The 19,995-nt window shown below is 60.2% G+C and overlaps 3 protein-coding genes and 1 non-coding gene across 5 annotated transcripts; 3 read left to right on the top strand and 1 right to left on the bottom strand.

Moving 5' to 3' along the window:
• Positions 1-5,002: 5,002 nt before the first annotated feature.
• Positions 5,003-5,084, bottom strand: TRNAS-GCU. Its single transcript has one exon. It is a non-coding gene; the product is annotated as a tRNA-Ser (tRNA).
• Positions 5,085-5,523: 439 nt separating this feature from the next.
• On the top strand, positions 5,524-7,590 carry B4GAT1 (beta-1,4-glucuronyltransferase 1). The gene is made up of 2 exons (XM_040970838.1): positions 5,524-6,723; positions 6,909-7,590. The coding sequence occupies exons 1-2, from the start codon at positions 5,668-5,670 to the stop codon at positions 7,098-7,100; spliced, it is 1,248 nt and encodes a 415-aa protein (XP_040826772.1). The 5' UTR covers positions 5,524-5,667; the 3' UTR covers positions 7,101-7,590.
• Positions 7,591-7,905: 315 nt separating this feature from the next.
• Positions 7,906-13,347, top strand: BRMS1 (BRMS1 transcriptional repressor and anoikis regulator). Of its 2 annotated transcripts, none has more exons than XM_040971002.1 (10): positions 7,906-8,011; positions 9,986-10,131; positions 10,212-10,302; positions 10,394-10,521; positions 10,617-10,696; positions 10,889-10,985; positions 11,384-11,476; positions 12,366-12,430; positions 12,534-12,573; positions 12,802-13,347. In XM_040971002.1, exons 2-10 carry the CDS (start codon positions 9,993-9,995, stop codon positions 12,807-12,809), a joined length of 741 nt encoding a protein of 246 aa, XP_040826936.1. In that variant the 5' UTR covers positions 7,906-8,011; positions 9,986-9,992; the 3' UTR covers positions 12,810-13,347. The 2 variants fall into 2 exon arrangements, with proteins under 2 accessions (XP_040826936.1, XP_040826935.1); XM_040971001.1 differs by lacking the exon at positions 7,906-8,011 and adding an exon at positions 9,499-9,700.
• Positions 13,348-13,767: 420 nt separating this feature from the next.
• Positions 13,768-19,619, top strand: RIN1 (Ras and Rab interactor 1). The gene is made up of 10 exons (XM_040970800.1): positions 13,768-13,811; positions 14,503-14,683; positions 14,777-14,891; positions 14,967-15,048; positions 15,155-15,246; positions 15,337-16,077; positions 16,198-16,503; positions 16,730-16,861; positions 17,031-17,182; positions 17,575-19,619. The coding sequence occupies exons 1-10, from the start codon at positions 13,768-13,770 to the stop codon at positions 18,019-18,021; spliced, it is 2,292 nt and encodes a 763-aa protein (XP_040826734.1). The 3' UTR covers positions 18,022-19,619.
• The last annotated feature ends 376 nt before the right edge of the window (positions 19,620-19,995 follow it).

Here is a 19,995-nt window from a genome sequence, read left to right as displayed (position 1 = left end):
GAGGCTGCTTGACCCTTGGGGTGTGTGAATGGGCACACGCAAACCCTTCTCAAAAGCAGGGGGGACCTTGGGCCTGGACTGATTCCCCAGTCCCAGAAGAAAGTGGGAGCCAGACGACCTATGCTGGGGGTCCCAGCCCCTGCAGCTGGTTGTTTTCACATGTCAGGGCAGATGGGCTGTGCCTGCCTGTGCCCTCTCTTGATGTGGGGTCCCCAGCCCTGCCCTCAAAACCAGCCAATGCTGCAGGGTGGCCCTGGGTGGAGCCCTGGGAAGCTGCCCACCGCTCAAGGAGGAGGTGTGGTTGGCACTGGTTGGGCCTGCTCAGGAGAGCAGAGCATTTGGGATTTGTGAGCTGCCTACCAGCCTCCCTGCAGTGCTGGTCACTGCTGAGTCCTCCCCAGCTCCGCCTCTGGGTCCTTCACCTCACACTCCATCTGCAACACAGCTGATTGGTCCAGGGCTGGGTTTCCACTGGCTGTTCTGTGACCTCTAAGGCAATCTGGTCCACTTACCCTGGCATTTTGGAAGAGTGGCACCCATGTGCTTCTGGCTTTGACTATGGCAGCCAGCTGAGGGGTGAACCAATGGATGGAAGATCCCGCTCTCTTTTGCTGTCTCTCTAGAATCCAGAACTGTTAAAGAATTGTAGTTGGCCCTCCTGCGCAGAGGGCGCTGGGTGCATAAACCCTGGGGCAGGGGACCCAGCAGGGCCTGGGTCTCCTGGCCTGGGTCCTTGCGCCAACCTGTGAGAACTGGTCCTCCTCAGTGGAAACGTAGTGGACAGCTGGCCCATATCCACACAGAGGACATGGCAGCGCACTGAGGCCTGCAGGGGACATCTGTACCATGCCAGAGGAAGGAGGGCAGAACAAGCTGGACAACTATCCCAGCCAAACAATGACAGCAAATATCTGGGCGAATGGAGACTCTAAGGCCAACTGTGTCAGCCAGTGAACATTGGAAGGGTCCCCTCTTCCTTAGATCAGTGAGATCAACATTTCAAAACTATCGAAACCGCTCAAGCACGACCTTTGGGTCATGCCTACATTGATATCAGGTGGCCATTCCGCACATCTGGGTCCTGGGGCATTTGTGAGGCTGGGTATGGCTTCTCCCCTTCTCCCCCACCTCCCTTCCTCCCAGAGACAGGAAGAAGAAATCGAAAATTCAGAAACGATAATTACACTCACTTTTCCCTAACCTTGACCCTTCCCACACTGATCAACTCTGTAAACATCATCTAAATTTTAGAAAGAAAAAAGAAAGAAAGAAAAAGAAAACAAAATAGAATTATTTTCTACAAGGGTTTGGTGGGGAGCCAGCTGGGACACAAACTGGCGCCCATATGTGATCCCAGGACATGTAAGGTGTGGATTTAGCCACTAAGCCATTACTCAACTTGTTTTTAAGATACAGGGCTGGGGGCCCGTCACGGTAGCCTAGTGGCTAAAGTCCTCGCCTTGAACCTTCCGGAATCCCATGTGATCTCTGGTTCTAATCCTAGTAGCCCCGCTCCTGAAATCCAGCTCCCTGCTTGTGGCCTGAGAAAGCAGTGGAGTACAGATCAAGGTCTTGGGACCCTGCACCCGCATCGGAGACCTGGAAGAGCTCCTGGCTTCAGATCAGCACAGCTCCAACCTCTGCGGTCACTCGGGGAGTGAATCACTGGACAGAAAATCTTCCTCTCTGTCTCTTCTTCTCTGTATATCTGACTTTGCAATAACATTTTTAAAAGATACAGTGCTTTTTTTTATATAAAAAAAGGATTTACAATAAAAATCTTTATTTAGGTTTGGTCAGTACAGGTAAGATACACTGGAGCCACTGAGCAATATGCATGAACAGGGTACAGCAGTTCATAAAACTGAGTCACTGTGCACTCACCTTTCGCACACCCTCAGTCACCTAAAGAGAAAATACACAGATGTATGGTGGGAAAAACAACACTGAAATGACTAGAGGACTCCATTAGCAAGTCCCACTGCTAGCGATGAAAACTACTGCACTGAGCAAAACTTGGCAGTCACGAACCCACGTCTACTTTAACAGACCTGAATGGTGCGTAAGTGCAACAGCCTGAGGAGGAATGCCTCACACAGCACGGGTTCTAGAAAGACACCGATTTGTACAGACATCATCATGTCACAGTATAAGGAAAGATTTCCATTTATAACATCACATTAACTCCTATAAAAATAACTTGATCCTACACAAAATCCTCTTAGCAACATGCAGTGTAATAACTGTTAACATTCCTAAGTGGCAGAGGTATTGAAGCAAAACAAAAACAGACCCAAATCAAAAATTGAAACACACACACATTCTCAAAAAAGGCTGACTAGGAGCCTGGAGCCTCTTGCTGGCATCCCACGTGGACGCATGGGCCCAAGAACTTGGACCATCTTCTCTCTGCTTTCCCAGGCCAATAGCAGGAAGCTGGATGGGAAGTGGAGCAGCCAGGACTCCGCCCAACGCTCATATAGGATGCTTGTTCTACACCGCCTGACCACTATTTTTGTCATTTTTTCTTAAGTGGAGAGGCAGATTTAAAGAGAGAAGGAAAAAAATAAAAAATAAATTTAAAAAAAGAGAGAGAGAGAAGAGACAGAGAAAGATCTCCTATCCACTAGTTCATTCACCAAGCGGCCACAATGGCCAGAGCTAAGCTGATCCGAAGCCAGGAGCCTGGAGCTTCTTCTGGGTCTCCCATGCAGATGCAGGATCCCAAGGCTTTGGGTCGCTTTCTTTTCTTTCTTTCTTTCTTTTTTTTTTTTTTTTTTTTGGTTGTTGTTCTTATCTTTTTTTGTTTGTTTGATGTTTTTGGAACATTTTCTACTACTTTCCCAGGCCGCAAGCAGAGAGCTGGATGGAAGTGGAGCTGCCGGGATTAGAACCAGTGCCCATATAGGATGCTGGTACTAGCAGTCAGAGGATTAGCCTATGGAGCCACCACAGCAACCCCACCATCTTTACTTCTTATTATTTTTCTTTTATTACTATTTATAAAAAGTTTAGCAATTTATTTATTTATTTATTTTTAAAGATTTATTTTTATTATTTTTTCATTGGAAAGGCAGATATACAGAGAGGAGAGACAGAGAGGAAGATCTTCCGTCCGATGATTCACTCCCCAAGTGAGCGCAACGGGCCGATACTATGCCGATCCGAAGCCAGGAGCCTCTTCCGGGTCTCCCACGCGGGTGCAGGTTCCCAAAGCTTTGGGCTGTCCTCGACTGCTTTCCCAGGCCACAGGCAGGGAGCTGGAAGGGAAGCGGGGCTGCCGGGATTAGAACCGGCGCCCATATGGGATCCCGGGCGTGCAAGGCGAGGACCTTTAACCAATTGCGCCACCGCGCCGGGCCCCCAATTTATTTTTTTTTAATTGGGAAATCAGATACACATAGAGGAAGATCTTCCTCCTAATGATTCACTCCCTGAGTGACTGCAACGGTTGGAATTGAGCTGATCCGAAGCCAGGAGCCTCTTCTGGGTCTCCCACACAGGTGCAGGGTCCCAAGGCTTTGGGCCGTCCTCGACTGCTTTCCCAGGCCACAAGCAGGGAGCTGGAAGGGAGGCTGAGCTGCTGGGACACAAACTGGCTGGCACCCATATGAGATCCTGGCTCATTCAATGCGAGGACTTTAGCCACTAGGCTACCATGACAGGCCCTATTTTTGTTTTCTTAAAAGTTTATTTATTTTGGGCCCTGCACATTAGCCTAGTGGCTAAATCCTCATCCTACAACTGCTAAGGAATGAACCAGCAAGACCTCTCTCTCTGTGTAACTCTTTCGAATAAATAAATTATCTTAAACACACAAAGCAGCAGAGGCTCCTGACAGTGTGTGCATCAGTTTAATTGGGTCATGGCAGCAATATCTGACACCAGCCTGAATGTTACTGTGGACAGATTTGTTGATAAAACTAACATTTCAATCAGTACACTTCAAGTAAAGCAAGCTTCCTTCTCCAGGAGGGAAAAAATAAACCAGTTTCTCTCGTGTTCATGTGGGTTGGTGGGGGTGGGGAACGCGGTCCACGGATCTGTGATCTCCGGTCACAAGTATCTATGGGGATTTCTCCTCTCCCACACACCTCGGACACCAGCTGAGTGTCCCCGAGTCCAGTCCGGACCCCATCCAGAGATGGTGTGGCCTCTGGAGGGAGAAGCAGACCACACTGCCCCCGGTTCAGGTGCCAACTGCCCATGGCAGGGTGCCACCCCTAGCCGCCAGCCCTAATTCAGGGTTCCCATACCTCCTCCCCTCAAATGGTAAATTTGTTCGAGTGGACTCTAGCATGCAGACAAATCCTTGTGGTTGACACACACACAGTCCATTCATTACAAAATACACAGGTAGAGAGCTGGGGAGGCGGAAGTGAGATAAACACTGGCCAGAATAAAAAGCAGAGGAGACGCGACCCGAACCAGGCACCTCAACACGGGTCACGGACGTCCCAAGAAGCCCCTAAACCCTGCCCCCCGAGACACACTTCTGGCACCACAGTATCACATGGGCATGTGTACAGACGCCACGGGAATTCTGGCATTCCTACATCCCTCTCTGTGTGGGTGGCTGATGAGGCAACGCCCGGGGCTGCTGGCTGCAGGATGTGCGTGTGCAGTGTGGGTATTGGGGTTCCCCAGCAAGCAGGTGTAGGGGGTGCAGATCAGTAGGTTGGATTTGGTAATAATTAAAAGGATCAAACACCATTACCCAACTCTCCACCAACCGGTTCCACTGCTTTACAGGGGCCACGCCTCTCCTGGGGTCCTCAATAGTTGCCACAGGTGTCAGGCTGGCCCCTCTATTTTGCACTTGGAAGAGGGGAACCCACAACCCACCTCCTCCCTCCCCCACCCCGCCAACAAGGTTCAGTGCCTGCAGGGTGGACAGATGGGAGGACAAAGCCCCCGACTTGGATCCAAATCCACGCACACTCGCTGCTCCCGATTAGCAGGATTTGGAAAATTAAGACACTTCGCCCCTACAAAACAGGGCCGACGAGGATGGGATTCGAACCCACGCGTGCAAAGCACAATGGATTAGCAGTCCATCGCCTTAACCACTCGGCCACCTCGTCCCGTGTGCAGCACCTCTTCCTGCAACCTCTTATCTTCCATCTGCTCCGCACCCCGAGGGTCTGACCACATCCCCCACTCCCCACCGACCACGAGAGTGGGAAACACATGGACAAAAGAGAACTGTTTTGTTTTATTCTTTTTTTTGTTATTGTTAATCTCCCTTCGGCTCGCCTCCGCCGGGCACCTGCGTCCATCCTTCCCCGCGTTGCAGCCGTCCTTGCCATGATCTCTCTGCCTCCCTGAGTCGGGACGAGCGCGCTGCCATTTCACGTGGCGCGTGGTCCAGGGGGTCGCGCACCGACCGCCGGCGGGAAGTCGGGGGCGTCCCGGGCAGCCGCCCAGCCGAGGCGGCCGGGTCGGGCTTTTGCAAAGCGCGCGGCGGCTGCAGCGGCGGCAGCTCCGCCTCCTCTTCCTCCTCCTCCCCGCGCCGGCGGTGGGCGGGACGGCGCGCGGGGTCGGCTCGCCTCGGCTCGCGTCGGCTGCGCTCGGGAGGCTGCGGTAAATCCGGGCTTGCGGCCGCCTGGCAGCAGAAGCTGCGGCCCGGTGGTCCTGTGCCGCGCGGCGCCGAGCCCCCCGAGAGCCATGCAGATGTCCTACGCCATCCGGTGCGCCTTTTACCAGCTGCTGCTGGCCGCTCTCATGCTGGTGGCCATGCTGCAGCTGCTGTACCTGTCGCTGCTGTCCGGGTTGCACGGGCAGGAGGAGCAAGAGCAGTACTTTGAGTTCTTCCCGCCCTCCCCGCGGTCCGTGGACCAGGTCAAGGCGCAGCTGCGCACCGCGCTGGCCTCCGGGGGCGTCCTAGATGTCAGCGGCGATTACCGCGTCTACAGGGGCCTGCTGAAGACCACCATGGACCCCAACGACGTGATCCTGGCTACGCACGCCAGCGTCGACAACCTGCTGCACCTGTCGGGCCTTCTGGAACGCTGGGAAGGCCCGCTGTCCGTGTCGGTGTTCGCAGCCACCAAGGAGGAGGCTCAGCTGGCCACGGTGCTGGCCTACGCGCTCAGCAGCCACTGCCCAGACATGCGGGCGCGGGTGGCCATGCATCTCGTCTGTCCCTCGCGTTATGAGGCCTCCGTGCCTGACCCTCGGGAGCCCGGGGAGTTTGCTCTGCTGCGTACCTGCCAGGAGGTCTTTGACAAGCTGGCCAGGGTGGCGCAGCCTGGCACGAACTATGCCCTGGGGACCAACGTCTCCTACCCCAATAACCTCCTGAGGAATCTGGCCCGTGAGGGGGCCAATTACGCCCTGGTAATTGATGTGGACATGGTACCCAGCGAGGGGCTGTGGCGAGGCCTGAGGGAAATGCTGGACCAGAGCAACCAGTGGGGGGGTACGGCCCTGGTGGTGCCCGCCTTCGAGATCCGTCGGGCCCGCCGCATGCCCATGAGCAAGACAGAGCTGTTGCAACTGTACCAGGTGGGCGAGGTGCGGCCCTTCTATTACGGGCTGTGCACCCCCTGCCAAGCACCCACCAACTACTCCCGCTGGGTCAACTTGCCAGAAGAGAGCCTGCTGAGGCCTGCCTACGTGGTACCCTGGCAGGACCCCTGGGAACCGTTCTACGTGGCTGGAGGCAAGGTGCCCACCTTCGACGAACGCTTTCGACAGTACGGCTTCAACCGAATCAGCCAGGTGCCCGGCGGGGAGGCATGGGCAGGGACGGGAGGAGAGGAGGTGATTAAGTAGCAGACGGTCAAGGGAGGGCAGGATGGGCAGAGGAGGAGGGGATTCGTGGAGGGTGCAGGGCAGCTGTCAGGGGCTCCTCTCTCTGCCCCAGGGCACACCCTCCAACGTGGCTGCCCGTCTCTCGTCCCCAGGCCTGTGAGCTGCACGTAGCCGGGTTTGACTTCGAGGTGCTGAATGAAGGCTTTCTGGTCCACAAGGGCTTCAAGGAGGCCCTCAAGTTCCACCCGCAGAAGGAGGCCGAGAACCAGCACAACAAGATCCTCTACCGCCAGTTCAAGCAGGAGTTGAAGGCCAAGTACCCCACGTCCCCGCGCCGCTGCTGAGCCCCAGCCCTGGGGTTGAGTGGGTCTGGCCCCAGTGTGGGGGGAGCTCCCCTGGACGCTGGGCACGGCTGGGACGTCGTGACACTGGACTTGCTGGGTGCTGGGACCCCGTCCTGGCTTCACCACTAACTAGCTGCGTGGCCTGGAGCTGACCGCCTGGCCTCTCCAGCCCCCCAGCCCCCTTGTCCGACACAAGGGGGAGGTGAGAACCTACCTCACGGACCTGCCGCGGGGGCCTCGGGAGAGGGCTGCGTGTGAACACCCTGTCCGCTGCGTACCAATGTGAAGTTTTATTCCTGTTATCACAGTATTATTATTATTATTGTTAAAAGCTCAGGTGGGCAGGCAATAGCACAGCTGGCGGTGTGAATCGGGCAGAGCAGAGGAAATGGGACTTTTTTTGAAAAACAACAAAAAAAGGCGGGTTCTCAACAGAAACCTAAACTGGAGCTTCTGCGAGGGCCCAAGGGCTGGGGGTCCGCCATCTGCCTCGGGACTGGCCTTCTGGTGACAATGTGTAAATAAATGAGTGTTCACACACCCGCAGCTGGCTCCGTCGCTCTCCTGCGCTGGGGAGTGGGGGGCAGGGCTGGGTCCTCCCGCTGGCATGCCAGAACTGGGCACGGGAAGGCCGAGGGTGCCCGCTGCCCAGCCGGGAGACCACAAAGAAAAACCCAGTGTGGGCTGCATCAGGCTGGAGGCCTGCGAGCAGGAAGGTCCGCCGGTTGCTATGGAGACCGGCCCGCGGTATCCCAGCATGCCTAATGGGCGCCTCCTGATGACGCACGCGGAAGCACCCCGGGCACTGCATCCCAACTCCCGCAGGAGCGGGACTGCGTGCGGCGCAGAGCTTCCCGGAGCCCGGCCGAGGCGGCTGTCCAGCCCCCGTAGCCTCGGCCCCGCTGCCCGTGGTGCGTATCGCCACGCCCGGCGCCTGGTGTTGGCGGCTCGGGGCCGTGGGCGGGAGCCGGCACAACCTCTTCCTCCTCGGGGGCGGAAGCGGAGACTTAACCCCGGGGTGGACAGGACGAGGACCCTCAGCGGGGAGGGCTCTGCTGTGGGGACGGCCAAGTCTGCAGAGATACCTTGCGGGTACTCAGCGACACCCCGAGCAAGAACGAAGGGGTTTTTTGTTTTGTTTTGTTTCCCACACCTAGGTGCCAGTGCTGTATCAGGTGCACAGGGCCCAGGTAGGGAAACAGTCCCCGAGAACGTGGGACTTGGCCAAGGCTCGAGTGCCCTCTGTCCTCTCCAACCCTGGGGCTTAGAGGTGGACCCTCCGTGTCTTCCATCACCATCAGGGATACTGGCCCTGATTCAGGACTCTACCACCTCCCGATGTGGCCCCTTGACCTTGGGCCAGAACCATGAGCCAAAACAAACCTGTGCTCTGTGAAACCCGCGCGGCCTGCGGCATTGTTAACAGCAGAGAGCAGAGGACAATGCAGGCACGGGAGCTGCTGGGCTCTCCATGCGCCCCGTCTATGGGCATGGGGCAGCTAGATCCCCCTCGGAGGAGTGACACCAGCCGCTGTGGCTGCCGCTTCCTCCTGCATCTCACTTCTCCCAGCTGTGGGTTCTTTTGCTTCTTGCTGGGAAGTCTCCTCGCCTGCCCCTTTGGTGACCATGAGTGCTGGTCGCAGCCTGCTCTCCCTTGGCCCACCAAACTTGGCTGATGCAGCCCACATCTCTCGGGCGGGGGTGGGGCAGCTTCCCCTTCTCTTGTCTTCACCTGGAATGTTCCCTGTCCATCAGCTCCTCTCTCCCAGGAACCTGTGAGCCGCCCCTTGAGGGGTCAGAGCTAGGACTGGCACCTACCCCCTGTGCTGTCTGGTGGTACCTAGCCCGTGTCTGGTGTCTGAGTGGAGCAGAAGGAATGGGCGGCAGCGTTAGGAAGTGGAGAATCACCCGACCTTAGCGGGAAGCAGATGGGAGAAGGCAAGATGTTGTTTAGAACTCCTGGATCCCACCTTGGAGTGGCCGGGAGGGGGCAGCAAGTGCTGGGCAGTGGTGGGGTCCTTGCTGCCCACACAGGACACCTGGATTGAGGGGCCATCTCTCAGCTTTGCCTGAGCAGCCCCAGGTGGAGCAGGCATCCAGGGAGCAAACCTAGAAGATGAGAGATGTTTGAACCTCACTGCCTTGGAAATTCAAAAAATAAATACATAAATATAATAAAAAAGAAGAAGAAAGTTTCCAATGGTGAGGACAGCCAGCGTGGACCAGCCTGGGGGAAACGGATCTAACACAAGACAACCAAAGCAGAGCAGGGCAGTGCCGGAGCCTGGCAATCGCCATAGGACAGAAAGTTCACTTCCTAGACTTCTGCGGAGGAGAAAGTGTGAGGCCGAGGGGTCACATTTTGGCTGCATCATCGCAGATGGCAGAAGGGCAGGAGAGAGCGTGCCAGTGCACCAGCCCATAGTAGAATCGGCTCCCAGAGGTGCCACCTCTCACCGGAGTTACTCACAGGAACATGGGGACACGTTCAAACTGTTACCCCTGCCAGGAGGGAGGAAGTGAAGATGAGAGGCCGGCGGCGGGGACTTAGTGGCCCCAGAAGAAGCACGAGACATGAGACATGAGGACATTGTGGGCAGGTGGGAAACGCACCGGCAAAGGGAGGGCTTGAGGGAGTCAGGGAGGAGCTGGACCCAGTTCTGTGGTCCCCCAGGGACTGGGGACTCCACCCTTGGATCTTTCTCCAGTGTGGGTCCTGGCTGTGGCCAGCATTCCCACACTGCCGGGTACGAGCGTCCCCCACAGCTCCGTGCCACGCAAGGTGTGGCTGCACACGGTCCCTAGGCCCCACTGCCTCTGTACTCTGTCCGCTGCTTGCCTCGGGGGTCAGGTTTGGCGCGACCCTCCCGTCTCCCCACCCACAGGCCCCAGATGCCCATCCAGCCGACAAGCAAGGACGCAGAAGAGATGGAAGCAGAGGGCGACTCGGCGGCCGAGCTGAACGGCGAGGAGGACGAGAGTGAGGAGGAGCGGAGTGGCAGCCAGACCGAGTCGGAGGAGGAGAGCTCAGGTGAGGCGTGCCCCTCGCGGGCCTGTGCGCAGCTGGCCGCCAGCTGTCCAGAGCCAGCCCTGACCGGCCTCTCGTCCCAGAGATGGACGACGAGGACTACGAGCGGCGGCGCAGCGAGTGCGTGAATGAGATGCTGGACCTGGAGAAGCAGTTCTCGGAGCTGAAGGAGAAGTGAGTGGCAGGGGGAGGGGAGCGCCGGCAGGGCAGCCTGGTGCAGCCGATGGACAAGGAGTGCCCAGCTGCCTCTGCCCCCCACCCCCAGGTTGTTCAGGGAGCGGCTGAGTCAGCTGCGGCTGCGGTTGGAGGAAGTGGGGGCCGAGAGGGCCCCCGAGTACATGGAGCCTCTCGGGGGGCTGCAGCGGAGCCTCAAGGTCCGCATTCAGGTGGCAGGTGTGTGGCCGTCCCCTGCCCTGCCGTCCCCTGCCCTGTTCCCTGTGCAGCTTCCGGGGCAGCTGGGGCCCCTTCCTGCTCCTTCCCTCTCACAGGCATCTACAAGGGCTTCTGTCTGGACGTGATCAGGAATAAGTATGAGTGTGAGCTACAGGGCGCCAAGCAGCACCTGGAGGTGAGCTGCAGCCTGGGGGAGGCCTGAAGGGCCCAGCCCACCCTGCCCTGCCCCGCCCAGCTGTCTGCCCTGCCATGCCCATCCTCCCTGGCTGCCCTGCCCCGCCCTGGCCAGCCTGCCCAGCTGCCTGCCCTGCCACCAGCCATGCCCTGCCTGGTTCAGCCACTCTGCTGCCCTCTGACTCCCACACAGAGCGAGAAGCTGCTGCTCTACGACTCACTGCGGGGCGAGCTGCAGGAGCGGATCCAGAGGCTGGAGGAGGACCGCCGGAGCCTGGACCTCAGCTCTGGTGAGGGCACCGCCACCCGGGCCACCCAAAGCCTGACACTCCACAGGGGCTCACAGAGCAGTGGTCCCCCTGCCAGTCCAGGGACAAGGTGTCCACATGATGGGCCTATCGCATATAATAGCCCCTGTCACGTGGGCATGCGGAGGTCCTAGGGGCCGGGAACAGTCATTGCCGTTCTGCTGGGAACATGTACACCCAAGGGGAATACCAGGACGGCCTCCCCTGGCCTGTCTTACCCAGGGCGCATTCAGGACCCTCACAGTGCATGCGTGGGTCTGTCCCCTCTGTGGGTCCTGGGAGGTGGGGGACGTCCTCCTGGCCAGAGCCAAGGGGGTCTGCGTGGCAGGAGTAGCCTGTGGCGAGGATGTCCCTGGGCCTGACTTGGGTCTGTGGTACAGAGTGGTGGGATGACAAACTCAACGCCAGAGGCGGCACCAAAACCTGGGACTCGCTGCCCCCCAGCAAGAGGAAGAAGGCACCTCTGGTTTCCGGTATCCTCCACTGAGGGGCTTCACTGGGGTGGGGACAGATGTCGGGGTCTGCCCAATGCCCCAGGGTGGGGATGGGAAGGGGGAGAAGATGTAGGCAAGAACTACAAGTCTACATCAGACCAGACATAGCCATGGCCCGTGGTGCCCTGACCGTGCAGAGCCGGTCCAGGCCGCGTGGGCCTTGCCCGCTCAGCTCCTGTCTGGACTGAGGCTTAGCCCTTGAGGCAGCCCTGACTTTGAGGGCAGCATTATCTGCAAGTGGCCCTGGGCTTTGCTTATGGTCCCCTCCTCTCGGGACCACCAGATGCCATCTCACACATCACCCCCCAGCATGCTGTGGCCCACCTGGGGTGCCACCTTCCCTGAGGGCACTGACTGCCTCCACCTTGTCCTTCCTGGTATGCCCAGCTCGAGGGTGAGCTGTTTCTTTTGTGGTGGCAGAGGGTTCCAGAAGGCAGCGACCTGAGGGGCAACGCTGGGGTGGGTAAGGTTATGAGGGGATCTCCAGTGGGAAGCACCCCATGCGTGAGCCCAGTGAGGGGTCCCTTGGAGAGGCAGGGTCCCTTGGAGAGGCGGGGTCCCTTGGAGAGGCGGGGTCCCTTGGAGAGGCGGGGTCCCTTGGAGAGGCCGGGTCCCTTGGAGAGGCCGGGTCCCTAGGGCTCGGCCTGCTGACTTGGGGAGGGGGAGGGAGACAGTGGCGGCCTTCGCCCCAGCTCCCCTCTGCACCCTGGGAAACCAGGAGACCCCAAGAAGGGAGAAAGTCATCCAGGCACGCACCCACTTGCCCACGTGGCCCCCTCTGCCCAGCGCTGGGTGTGCGGTGCCACTGTGCCCTCGGGTCCCGTCCGTGTACCTGGCTGGCTTCCTGCTTCCTTGACCCGCGCCACAGGCCCTTACATTGTGTACATGCTGCAGGAGGTGGACATCCTGGAGGACTGGACGGCCATCCAGAAGGTGGGCCCTGCTCACATCCTCGGCCGGGGCGTGGGGAGGGGTGTCTCGTACTGTCCCCCTCCCGTGAGGGGCACTCCCTCAGGGCTGTTGTTCCCTAACCCAGGCGCGGGCAGCCGTGTCCCCTCAGAAGAGGAAAGCAGATGGTAAGGACCGCGAATAGAGTCTACCTGCTTCTCCCCTCACCGCCAGCCCAGGCTCTGGGAAAGGGGGGCGCAGGGAGAGGTAGCAGCAGTGTCAGGACCTGCAGCCTTGTCTGGGTCCAGGAGGGGCTCAAGGGGGGCTCAGGGAGCCGGAAGCTTTGATGTGCTTGTTGCAGGGTGGGGTGCTACAGGAGCGGTGGCGACTGTCTCTCACCAGCTGATCATCCCCAGGACCCTGACCCTGTCACCCCGGTCCAGGGGATGCCTGGAGCAGCAGGTGGCCGTATGGAACCCAGGCCGTGCATTCTCTTGCTGCAGCAGACAAGGCAGACAGATGAGCCCCGAGCCCCGGAGTGGGCCCAGCTGGTTGGCTGTGGCATCGTTGCTGCTGCTGCTCCTGCTGGCTCCTCCCCTGCAGCCCCAGCTGGCACCTGTCCGCCTCCCTCTTCTGCCCTCCTCAGGCCCCCAAGCTGACCTGGGCCAGCCAAGACCATCGCCTCCATCCCTGGCCAGCTCCTCCCCTGGAGCTGCTCCTCAGTGCCCCGTCCCCACCAAGAGGGACCTTGACCTAAGCCAAAGCAACGTGATCTTCCTGCTGATCCTGGCCCTTGGCCTTCCAGCCGCAGGATGCCCCTGCAGGGAGAGCCAGAATGAGTTTTTGTTGTTTTAGGGAGGGTGTGAGGCTTATGCACCAGGCTAGAGCTGGAGGTGCAATGCCACGCTCCGCAGTTTCTCAGGGCCTACTCGCCAGGACTGGAAATAAAAACCTTCCCTGGGGCTCTGGTGTGATCTGTGTGTGTCTGATTGGTCTCACAAGGGATTTCGCCTCCGTGGGCGGCACCCAAGCCAGGCAGACCCTCTTGCAGAGGATGGTGAGGTTTGCCCTTCCTCACTGCCCGGGAGGAGCAGGGGTGCCCTGATGTAGGGTACAGGCAGCACATGGCACAGGCAGGCACATAGAGCACTGGGTGTGGCCTGCACAGGGGACTGGCCTCTGGGTTGTCTGAACCTGTCTGGTTGTTTGGCAGATGGGCAAGGCAGGCTGGCAGGTCTGTACGTGGGAGGCAGCCGGCAGCAGCACCATGTGCTAAGGACCTCCAAGCCACATTCCCCCTTCCCCCTCACCCGCCACTTAGCTGAGTGTCAGAACCACCCCCAGAACCCCAGTTAAGCAAAGGGGTTGGTTGCCATGGAGACATGGCATCTTTTCTCTATGGCAACCTGAAATTCCCCAAGCCCAGGTTGGGCTCTGAAGTGAGTCATCTGTGACCTGTAGGGGATGCTGACCCTCAGCAAGCAGACTGCTGAGCAACTGACCACCAACTGAGGGTGTCCCAGTGGCGAGGCTTTGTGGGGACCGAGCTGGGCCCCACTTAACCCCTTCCTGCCCACTTGTGGGCAGGAGACCCAGCAAAGCAGCAGGAGGAAGAAGGGAAGGAGGCGCCCCACTGCTGGGGCCCCGGGGTGTCACTAGCATGGAGGGGATCCCTGCCCCTTGGACTGACGCCAGAACAGATAGAAAGCCGGGGCCCCTGGTCAGCAGAGTGGACACATAAGAGTTAACTGGTGGGGTGTGACGGGGCGAACCGCCCTCAGGAAGTGTTACTCACCGCTGGGAGTGCGCCTGTGCCTGGGGGCTGAATTCTCTTCCTTAGTCCAGGGAGGAACCAGGAGGAGCACGGAAGCTCCCTGCCATGGAGGCACCTGGGAAGCCCAGGGCAGCCCCCTTGGCAGCACCTGGCCTGTTCAGCCTGTCCAGCGGTGGCCCTTCTGGACACTTGCCCAAAGAAAAGTTGGTGAAGCTGAAGGGTGGCCAGGTTGGGGCGGGAGGGACGGAGGAGGTGGGGGGAGAAAGCTGGCCAGGTCACCATTCTTGACCACCACAACCTGTTCCCAACTCAAGACTGGGTGCTCACCCCCATATATACACAGGCCAGCCCAGGACCCGCTGTATGATGTGCCCAACCCCGGCGGAGGCCGGCCAGGGGGGCCCCAGCGGCCAGGACGCACCGTGAGCCTTCGGGAACGCCTGCTGCTCACCCGAGCTGTGTGGCTGCAGTTGCGGGCCAATGCCGCGGCCGCCCTGCACATACTGAGGACCGAGCCACCAGGGGTGAGTCCTTCCTTGGTCCTCCCTGGGACTGACCTGCTGGTTGAGGACAAGGAGAAGGACTGGACTGAACTTCCCGGCTCCGTCCCCGCGCAGGTGTTCCTGGTGCGGAAATCCAACACCCGGCAGTGCCAGGCTCTGTGCGTGCGGCTGCCAGAGGCCAGCGGCCCCTCCTTCGTCTCCAGCCACTACATCCAGGAGCACCCAGGCGGTGAGAGGAGCTGCAGGGGGAGGCTGGGAGCTGGTAGGGAGGGGGGCATCCCCTGAGGTCCAGCTCACTTCCCAGCTCCCCCAGGCGTCTCCCTGGAAGGCTCCGAGCTGGTATTCCCTGATCTTGTCCAACTCATCTGTTTCTACTGCCAAACCCAGTGAGTCAAGCATGCCGCCTGGCAGTGCCCACCTGGGGTCCCTGGATGGGAGCGGAGGCAGCCTGGCTTCCCCGCCCCTAACTTTCTGTGCCCCTTCTGGCTCCAGGGACATCCTCCTCCTCCCGCTGCAGCTGCCCAGAGCCATCCAGCAGGCAGCCACCCACAAGGAGCTGGAAGCCATTTCCCATCTGGGCATTGGTAAGGGCCCGCCTCCATCCCGGCCACCTGCCTAGACGGGCACGTGGACATATTTTCCTCACTCCCTCCCTCCCTCTCTCTCAACCTTAGAGTTCTGGAGCTCCTCCCTCAATGTCAAGGCCCAGCAGGGCCTGCCGGATGGCCCGAGGCTGCCGCGGCTAAAGGCCCGCTCCCCACAAGAACTGGACCAGGGCACTGGGGCCGCCCTCTGCTTCTTCAACCCCCTCTTCCCGGGAGACCTGGGCCCCACCAAGCGGGAAAAATTCAAGAGGAGCTTCAAAGTGCGCGTGTCCACCGAGACCTCCAGCCCGCTGTCTCCGCCGACTGTGCCACCTCCGCCTCCGCCCGCGTTGCCACCTGCAGCAACGGCGGCTGAAAGGCTGCCCCCTTCCCGCCAGCTGCTGCGGAGGGAGAGCTCCACCGGGTACCGCGTGCCCGGAGGCGCTGGCCCCGGTCTGCCCCCACTGCCCGCCCTCCAGGAACTGGACTGCGGCTCTCCCAGCAGCTCTGAGGAGGAAGGGGCGCCCGAGCCCGGGGGCAGCCCTGCAAGCTCGCCCCGCCTGGGCCGCCGACGGCAGCCTCTACTGCGGTCAATGAGTGCCGCCTTCTGCTCTCCGCTGGCGCCCGAGCGGCAGGTGGGCCGGGCGGCCGCGGCGCTCACGCGGGACAGGCACACAGCTGTGGGCCAGCTGGTGCAGGACCTCCTGACGCAGGTGCGCGCCGGGTCCGAGCCCCGGGAGCTGCAGGGCATCCGCCAGGCGCTGAGCCGGGCCAGAGCCATGCTGAGTGCAGAGCTGGGCCCAGAGAAGCTGCTATCCCCGGAGAGGTTGGGTGAGACCCCCGGCCTGGGGGAGGGGGTGCTGGGTGGTTCGTTCGGTGCCTCCCTAACCCTGCCCTTTGCCCCGCCTCTCCCCCACTCCCCTCACCCCTGCCTGCCACCTCCCTCTGCAGAGCAGGTCCTGGAGAAGTCACTGCACCGCTCAGTGCTCAAGCCCCTGCGGCCCCTCCTGGCCACGCGGCTTCGTCGCCGGTTCTCCGCTGATGGCTCCCTGGACCGCCTGGCTGAGGGCCTGTGCGTGGCCCGCGCTCAAGGTCCTGCGGCCTTTGGGACCCGCCTGAGCCTGCCTTCCCCCGGAGAGACGGAGCAGGTGCGCCTGAAGCTGCTGCAGCTGCTCCGTACATACTCGCCCAGTGCCCAGGTGCAGCGGCTCCTGCAGGCCTGCAAGCTGCTCTACACTGCCCTGAGGGCCCAGGCGGGTAGGCCCCTTCTTACCTCCTTACCCCTCCCCTGCTTCCCCCTTTCCTGCCTGTGTGGGTCAGAGGTCCCCTGGAATCCCAGAAAGACGCAGCAACTATGGAACAATCCATCAACACATTTTGCAGATGAGGAAAACTGAGTCCCAGAGAGGGGGTGGGCGCAGCAAACCCCTTGCAGGCAGAGGAGGGGTCGCTGTCCTGAGGCCACATCTCCCTCTCCCCACAGGGGAAGGTGCAGGTGCTGCCGAGTTCCTTCCACTGCTGAGCCTTGTCCTGGCCCAGTGCGACCTTCCAGAGCTGCTGCTGGAGGCCGAGTACATGTCAGAGCTGCTGGAGCCGGCCCTGCTCACAGGAGAGGGTGAGTAACACAACACACACACACACATGGGCACACACACAGGGCACACACACACACAGTTCACACACACACGGGCACACACACAGGGCACACACAGGGCACACACACACCTGCCAGCTGGGCAGGGCTCTCTATCAGAGCTGCTGCAGCGTCCCCTCCTGCGTCCCAGGTGGCTACTACCTGACCAGCCTCTCAGCCAGTCTGGCCCTGCTCGGCAGCCTGGGCCAGACCCGTGCCCTCCCCCGGAGCCCCTCGCAGGAGCTGCAGCATGCCCTCCAGCTCTGGGAGCAGCGCCGCCTGCCGGCCACCCACAGCCTCCAGGTAACGGCCACTGCTGCCTGATTGGTCCCACCCTGCAGACCAGCTGACCAAGGCTGGACACAGCCAGGAGAGGGGCAAGGTGGTAGGCTTCGGCCCTCCCCTACCCACCCTGGTCTCCTTGCCCACCCCTGCTCTGGGACGTAGCCCTCCCACACACCCCCAGTCTTGCTGACAAGGCCAGGATCGGTCACTGTGGGAGCTTGGACCAGTTACTTTATCTCCTTAGGCCCTACGCACTGGGGTACCCACAACTTTTCTCAGTTGGTCCTCCCATGGAACGACCACACTCCCTCTGCCCCCGTGCCAGTGTGGCCCACTCTGATGGCCTCTGTGACTTGGAGCTGCAGACCGGGTAGGCAGGGCTTAGCCGCTATTCTGGCCTCTCCTTGCAGCACCTTCTCCGCGTTGCCTATCAGGACCCCAGCACCGGGTGCACGTCCAAGACACTGGCTGTGCCCCCAGAGGCCTCGATCGCCACCCTGAGCCAGCTCTGTGCCACCAAATTCCGAGTGGCCCAGCCCGACTCCTTCGGCCTCTTCCTATACAAGGAACAGGGCTACCACCGCCTGCCTGCTGGAGCCCTGGCCCATGGGCTGCCCCCCACTGGCTACCTTGTCTACCGCCGTGCAGAGTGGCCAGAGGCTCAGGAACCGGGCACTGGGCAGCCTGGAGCAGGGAGCGAGGAGGAAGGGAGAAGGGACACGGGGAGTGGAGACAAGGACAAAGCCAGATCCAGAGAGGCTGGGATCACTGCCCACCAGGCTGAGGGCCAGGCAGGGGGAGGCCCCAGGCAGCCAGGGGAGTCAGGGGAAGTGGAGAGCCAGGTAGCTGAAGAGTAGCTGGAAGGTGAGGAGTGACTGGAAGGTGAGGAGTAGCTGGGAGCTGGGAGAGTACCTGGAAAATGAGGAGTAACTAGAAGGTGGGTAGCAGCTGGAAGCCAGGAAGTAGCTGGAACATGGGGAGTTGCTGGAAGGTGAGGAGTAGCTGGAAGAGGAGTAGCTGGAAGGTAAGGAATAACTGGAAGGTGGGGAATAACTGGAACATGGGGAGTAGCTGGAAGCTGGGAGAGTACCCGGAAAGTCAGGAGTAACTGAAAGATGGGGAGTAACTGGAAGCTGGGAGAGTACCTGGAAAGTGAGGAGTAGCTGGAAGCCAGGGAGTAGCTGGAAACTGGGAGAGTAGCTGGAAGGTGAGGAACAACTGGAACATGGGGAGTTGCTGGAAAATGAAGAGTAGCTGGAAGCCAGAGAGTAGCTGGAAGCCAGAGAGTAGCTGGAAGGTGAGGAGTAGCTGGAAGGTGAGGAGTAGCTGGAAGCCAGGGAGTAGCTGGAAGGTGAGGAGTAGCTGGAAGCCAGGGAGTAGCTGGTAGTGGTCAGAGGATCATGTGGAGCAGGGACTCTGAGCCTTCTGGGAAGGCCTTCCGGAGCCGTCAGCCCCACATTCTTGGCCACCGTCGTCCCAGCTGTCCCCCATGTCTGCAGTACCCAGCTCATCCGTGAGTCCACCTGCTGGGAAGCTGGGGCGGCCACATGTGAGGAACTGGGCAAAGCGAAGGAGCCTGGGTCCCCCAGTCTTCTCACCCCATGTTCTCTCACCATAGGGCACTGGCCAGTGTGCAAGGGGGAGTGGTCAGCAGGACGGGAATCCTGAGACCAGCCTGGCTGGGTCCCCCCCCCCCCCCCCGGCACACACACTCCAGCCCAGGGTCCTTGTCTCTGAAGTGGGACACAGCTGCTGTCCTGCCAGGAGGCTCTGCCATCCAGCAGAGCTAAGACTGGGGGGAAGGGATGGGCAGGAGGGAGGTGGGGTGCCAGCAGCCCCCACCTGCTGTCCTGCCAGGAGTCTGCATCGAGCCGTGCCTTGTGTCACCCAGGCCCTGAAGGGCTACTCCCTGAGACCAGTTCCCAGAGGAGAAAACACCCGATTCCAGTCTTTCCCCAGGATTGGAAGTCCTCCCGGGTCCCACAGCCTCCTGGAGGAGCCATACAGGAAGAGTGGGTTCCCTCGTCTCCAACCCAAGCCACCTAGCGGAGCAGGTGCCAATCTGAGCAAAGAAAAGTGCTCAGCAGCAGCCACCAGAGGGCGCACAGCCCAGCCACCAAGAGGGTGATCCCCGCAGTCCTGCACCCTGGACTCCCCCAGCCACAAACCAGTGTGTGTTGGGGAAAAAGTGCGGGGTGCCACGGTCCCTCGGAGTCAGAGGTCCTGAGCAAGGCCAGCCTCGGGGGTACCCTACCTGGGAAAAGGCTGTGCCCGGGCTGCTGAACGCCGCAGAGAGATCAGCCTGTATGTCAGGCATGGCAGACACAGCCCAAGGGGCGCCCCCATTTCCCACAAGTCTCTCACTGGCATAAAGCCCCACCCTACCCGTCTCCATCTTTTTTCTTGTGTCCCCACCTCCCACCCCAGTGCCTTGGGACCCAATAAATACCGTCACTTAACCAAAGTCGGATAACCAGGACTAAGTAAAAGGCAATGAGGCAGGAATTGGGGAGGGGTGGCGGGGGAGTGTGCAGCTGGGGATCCATCCCAGGAGGGGAGGCCCTGGGACAGCTGCAGGGGTGCTGCGAAAACCCCAGGGGCCCGGATGTGCAGTTGGTCTCACGGGAACCGGCCTGCTAGGACTTGGCAAGCCCTGCCCCCTTCCCTTCCTGTGCTGACCCTGGGAATTGCAGCCGCCCCACAGTGGCTCCTGGGAGGATGGTCTGTGCAGGCCAAGTCAACATGACCAAGCTCCGTGCCCCCCAGGCAGGGCAGGGCACCCGCTAAGCCCAGGGAAAGGGGGGCTTTGCTGGGACACCACGTCCTACAAC

The sequence above is a fragment of the Ochotona curzoniae genome, unplaced genomic scaffold (assembly GCF_017591425.1).
Source record: "Ochotona curzoniae isolate NIBS_2020 unplaced genomic scaffold, NIBS_Ocur_1.0 scaffold_4937, whole genome shotgun sequence".
Lineage (NCBI taxonomy): Eukaryota > Metazoa > Chordata > Mammalia > Lagomorpha > Ochotonidae > Ochotona > Ochotona curzoniae.
Note: the sequence above shows the minus strand (reverse complement) of the source record. Positions and strands in the feature narration are given on the sequence as shown.

Excerpts from the sequence above, each read along its gene's own strand:
- B4GAT1 (XM_040970838.1), top strand. The coding sequence starts at position 5,668 with ATGCAGATGTCCTACGCCATCCGGTGCGCCTTTTACCAGCTGCTGCTG. Across the intron at positions 6,724-6,908 it reads GCTTCAACCGAATCAGCCAG|GCCTGTGAGCTGCACGTAGC; the intron begins GTGCCCGGCGGG and ends TCTCGTCCCCAG.
- BRMS1 (XM_040971001.1), top strand. The coding sequence starts at position 9,675 with ATGAGACATGAGGACATTGTGGGCAG. Across the intron at positions 9,701-9,985 it reads CATGAGGACATTGTGGGCAG|GCCCCAGATGCCCATCCAGC; the intron begins GTGGGAAACGCA and ends CCCCACCCACAG. Across the intron at positions 11,477-12,365 it reads GAAGGCACCTCTGGTTTCCG|GCCCTTACATTGTGTACATG; the intron begins GTATCCTCCACT and ends CCCGCGCCACAG.
- RIN1 (XM_040970800.1), top strand. The coding sequence starts at position 13,768 with ATGGCATCTTTTCTCTATGGCAACCTGAAATTCCCCAAGCCCAG. Across the intron at positions 15,049-15,154 it reads TGTTTCTACTGCCAAACCCA|GGACATCCTCCTCCTCCCGC; the intron begins GTGAGTCAAGCA and ends TTCTGGCTCCAG. Across the intron at positions 16,862-17,030 it reads GGCCCTGCTCACAGGAGAGG|GTGGCTACTACCTGACCAGC; the intron begins GTGAGTAACACA and ends CCTGCGTCCCAG.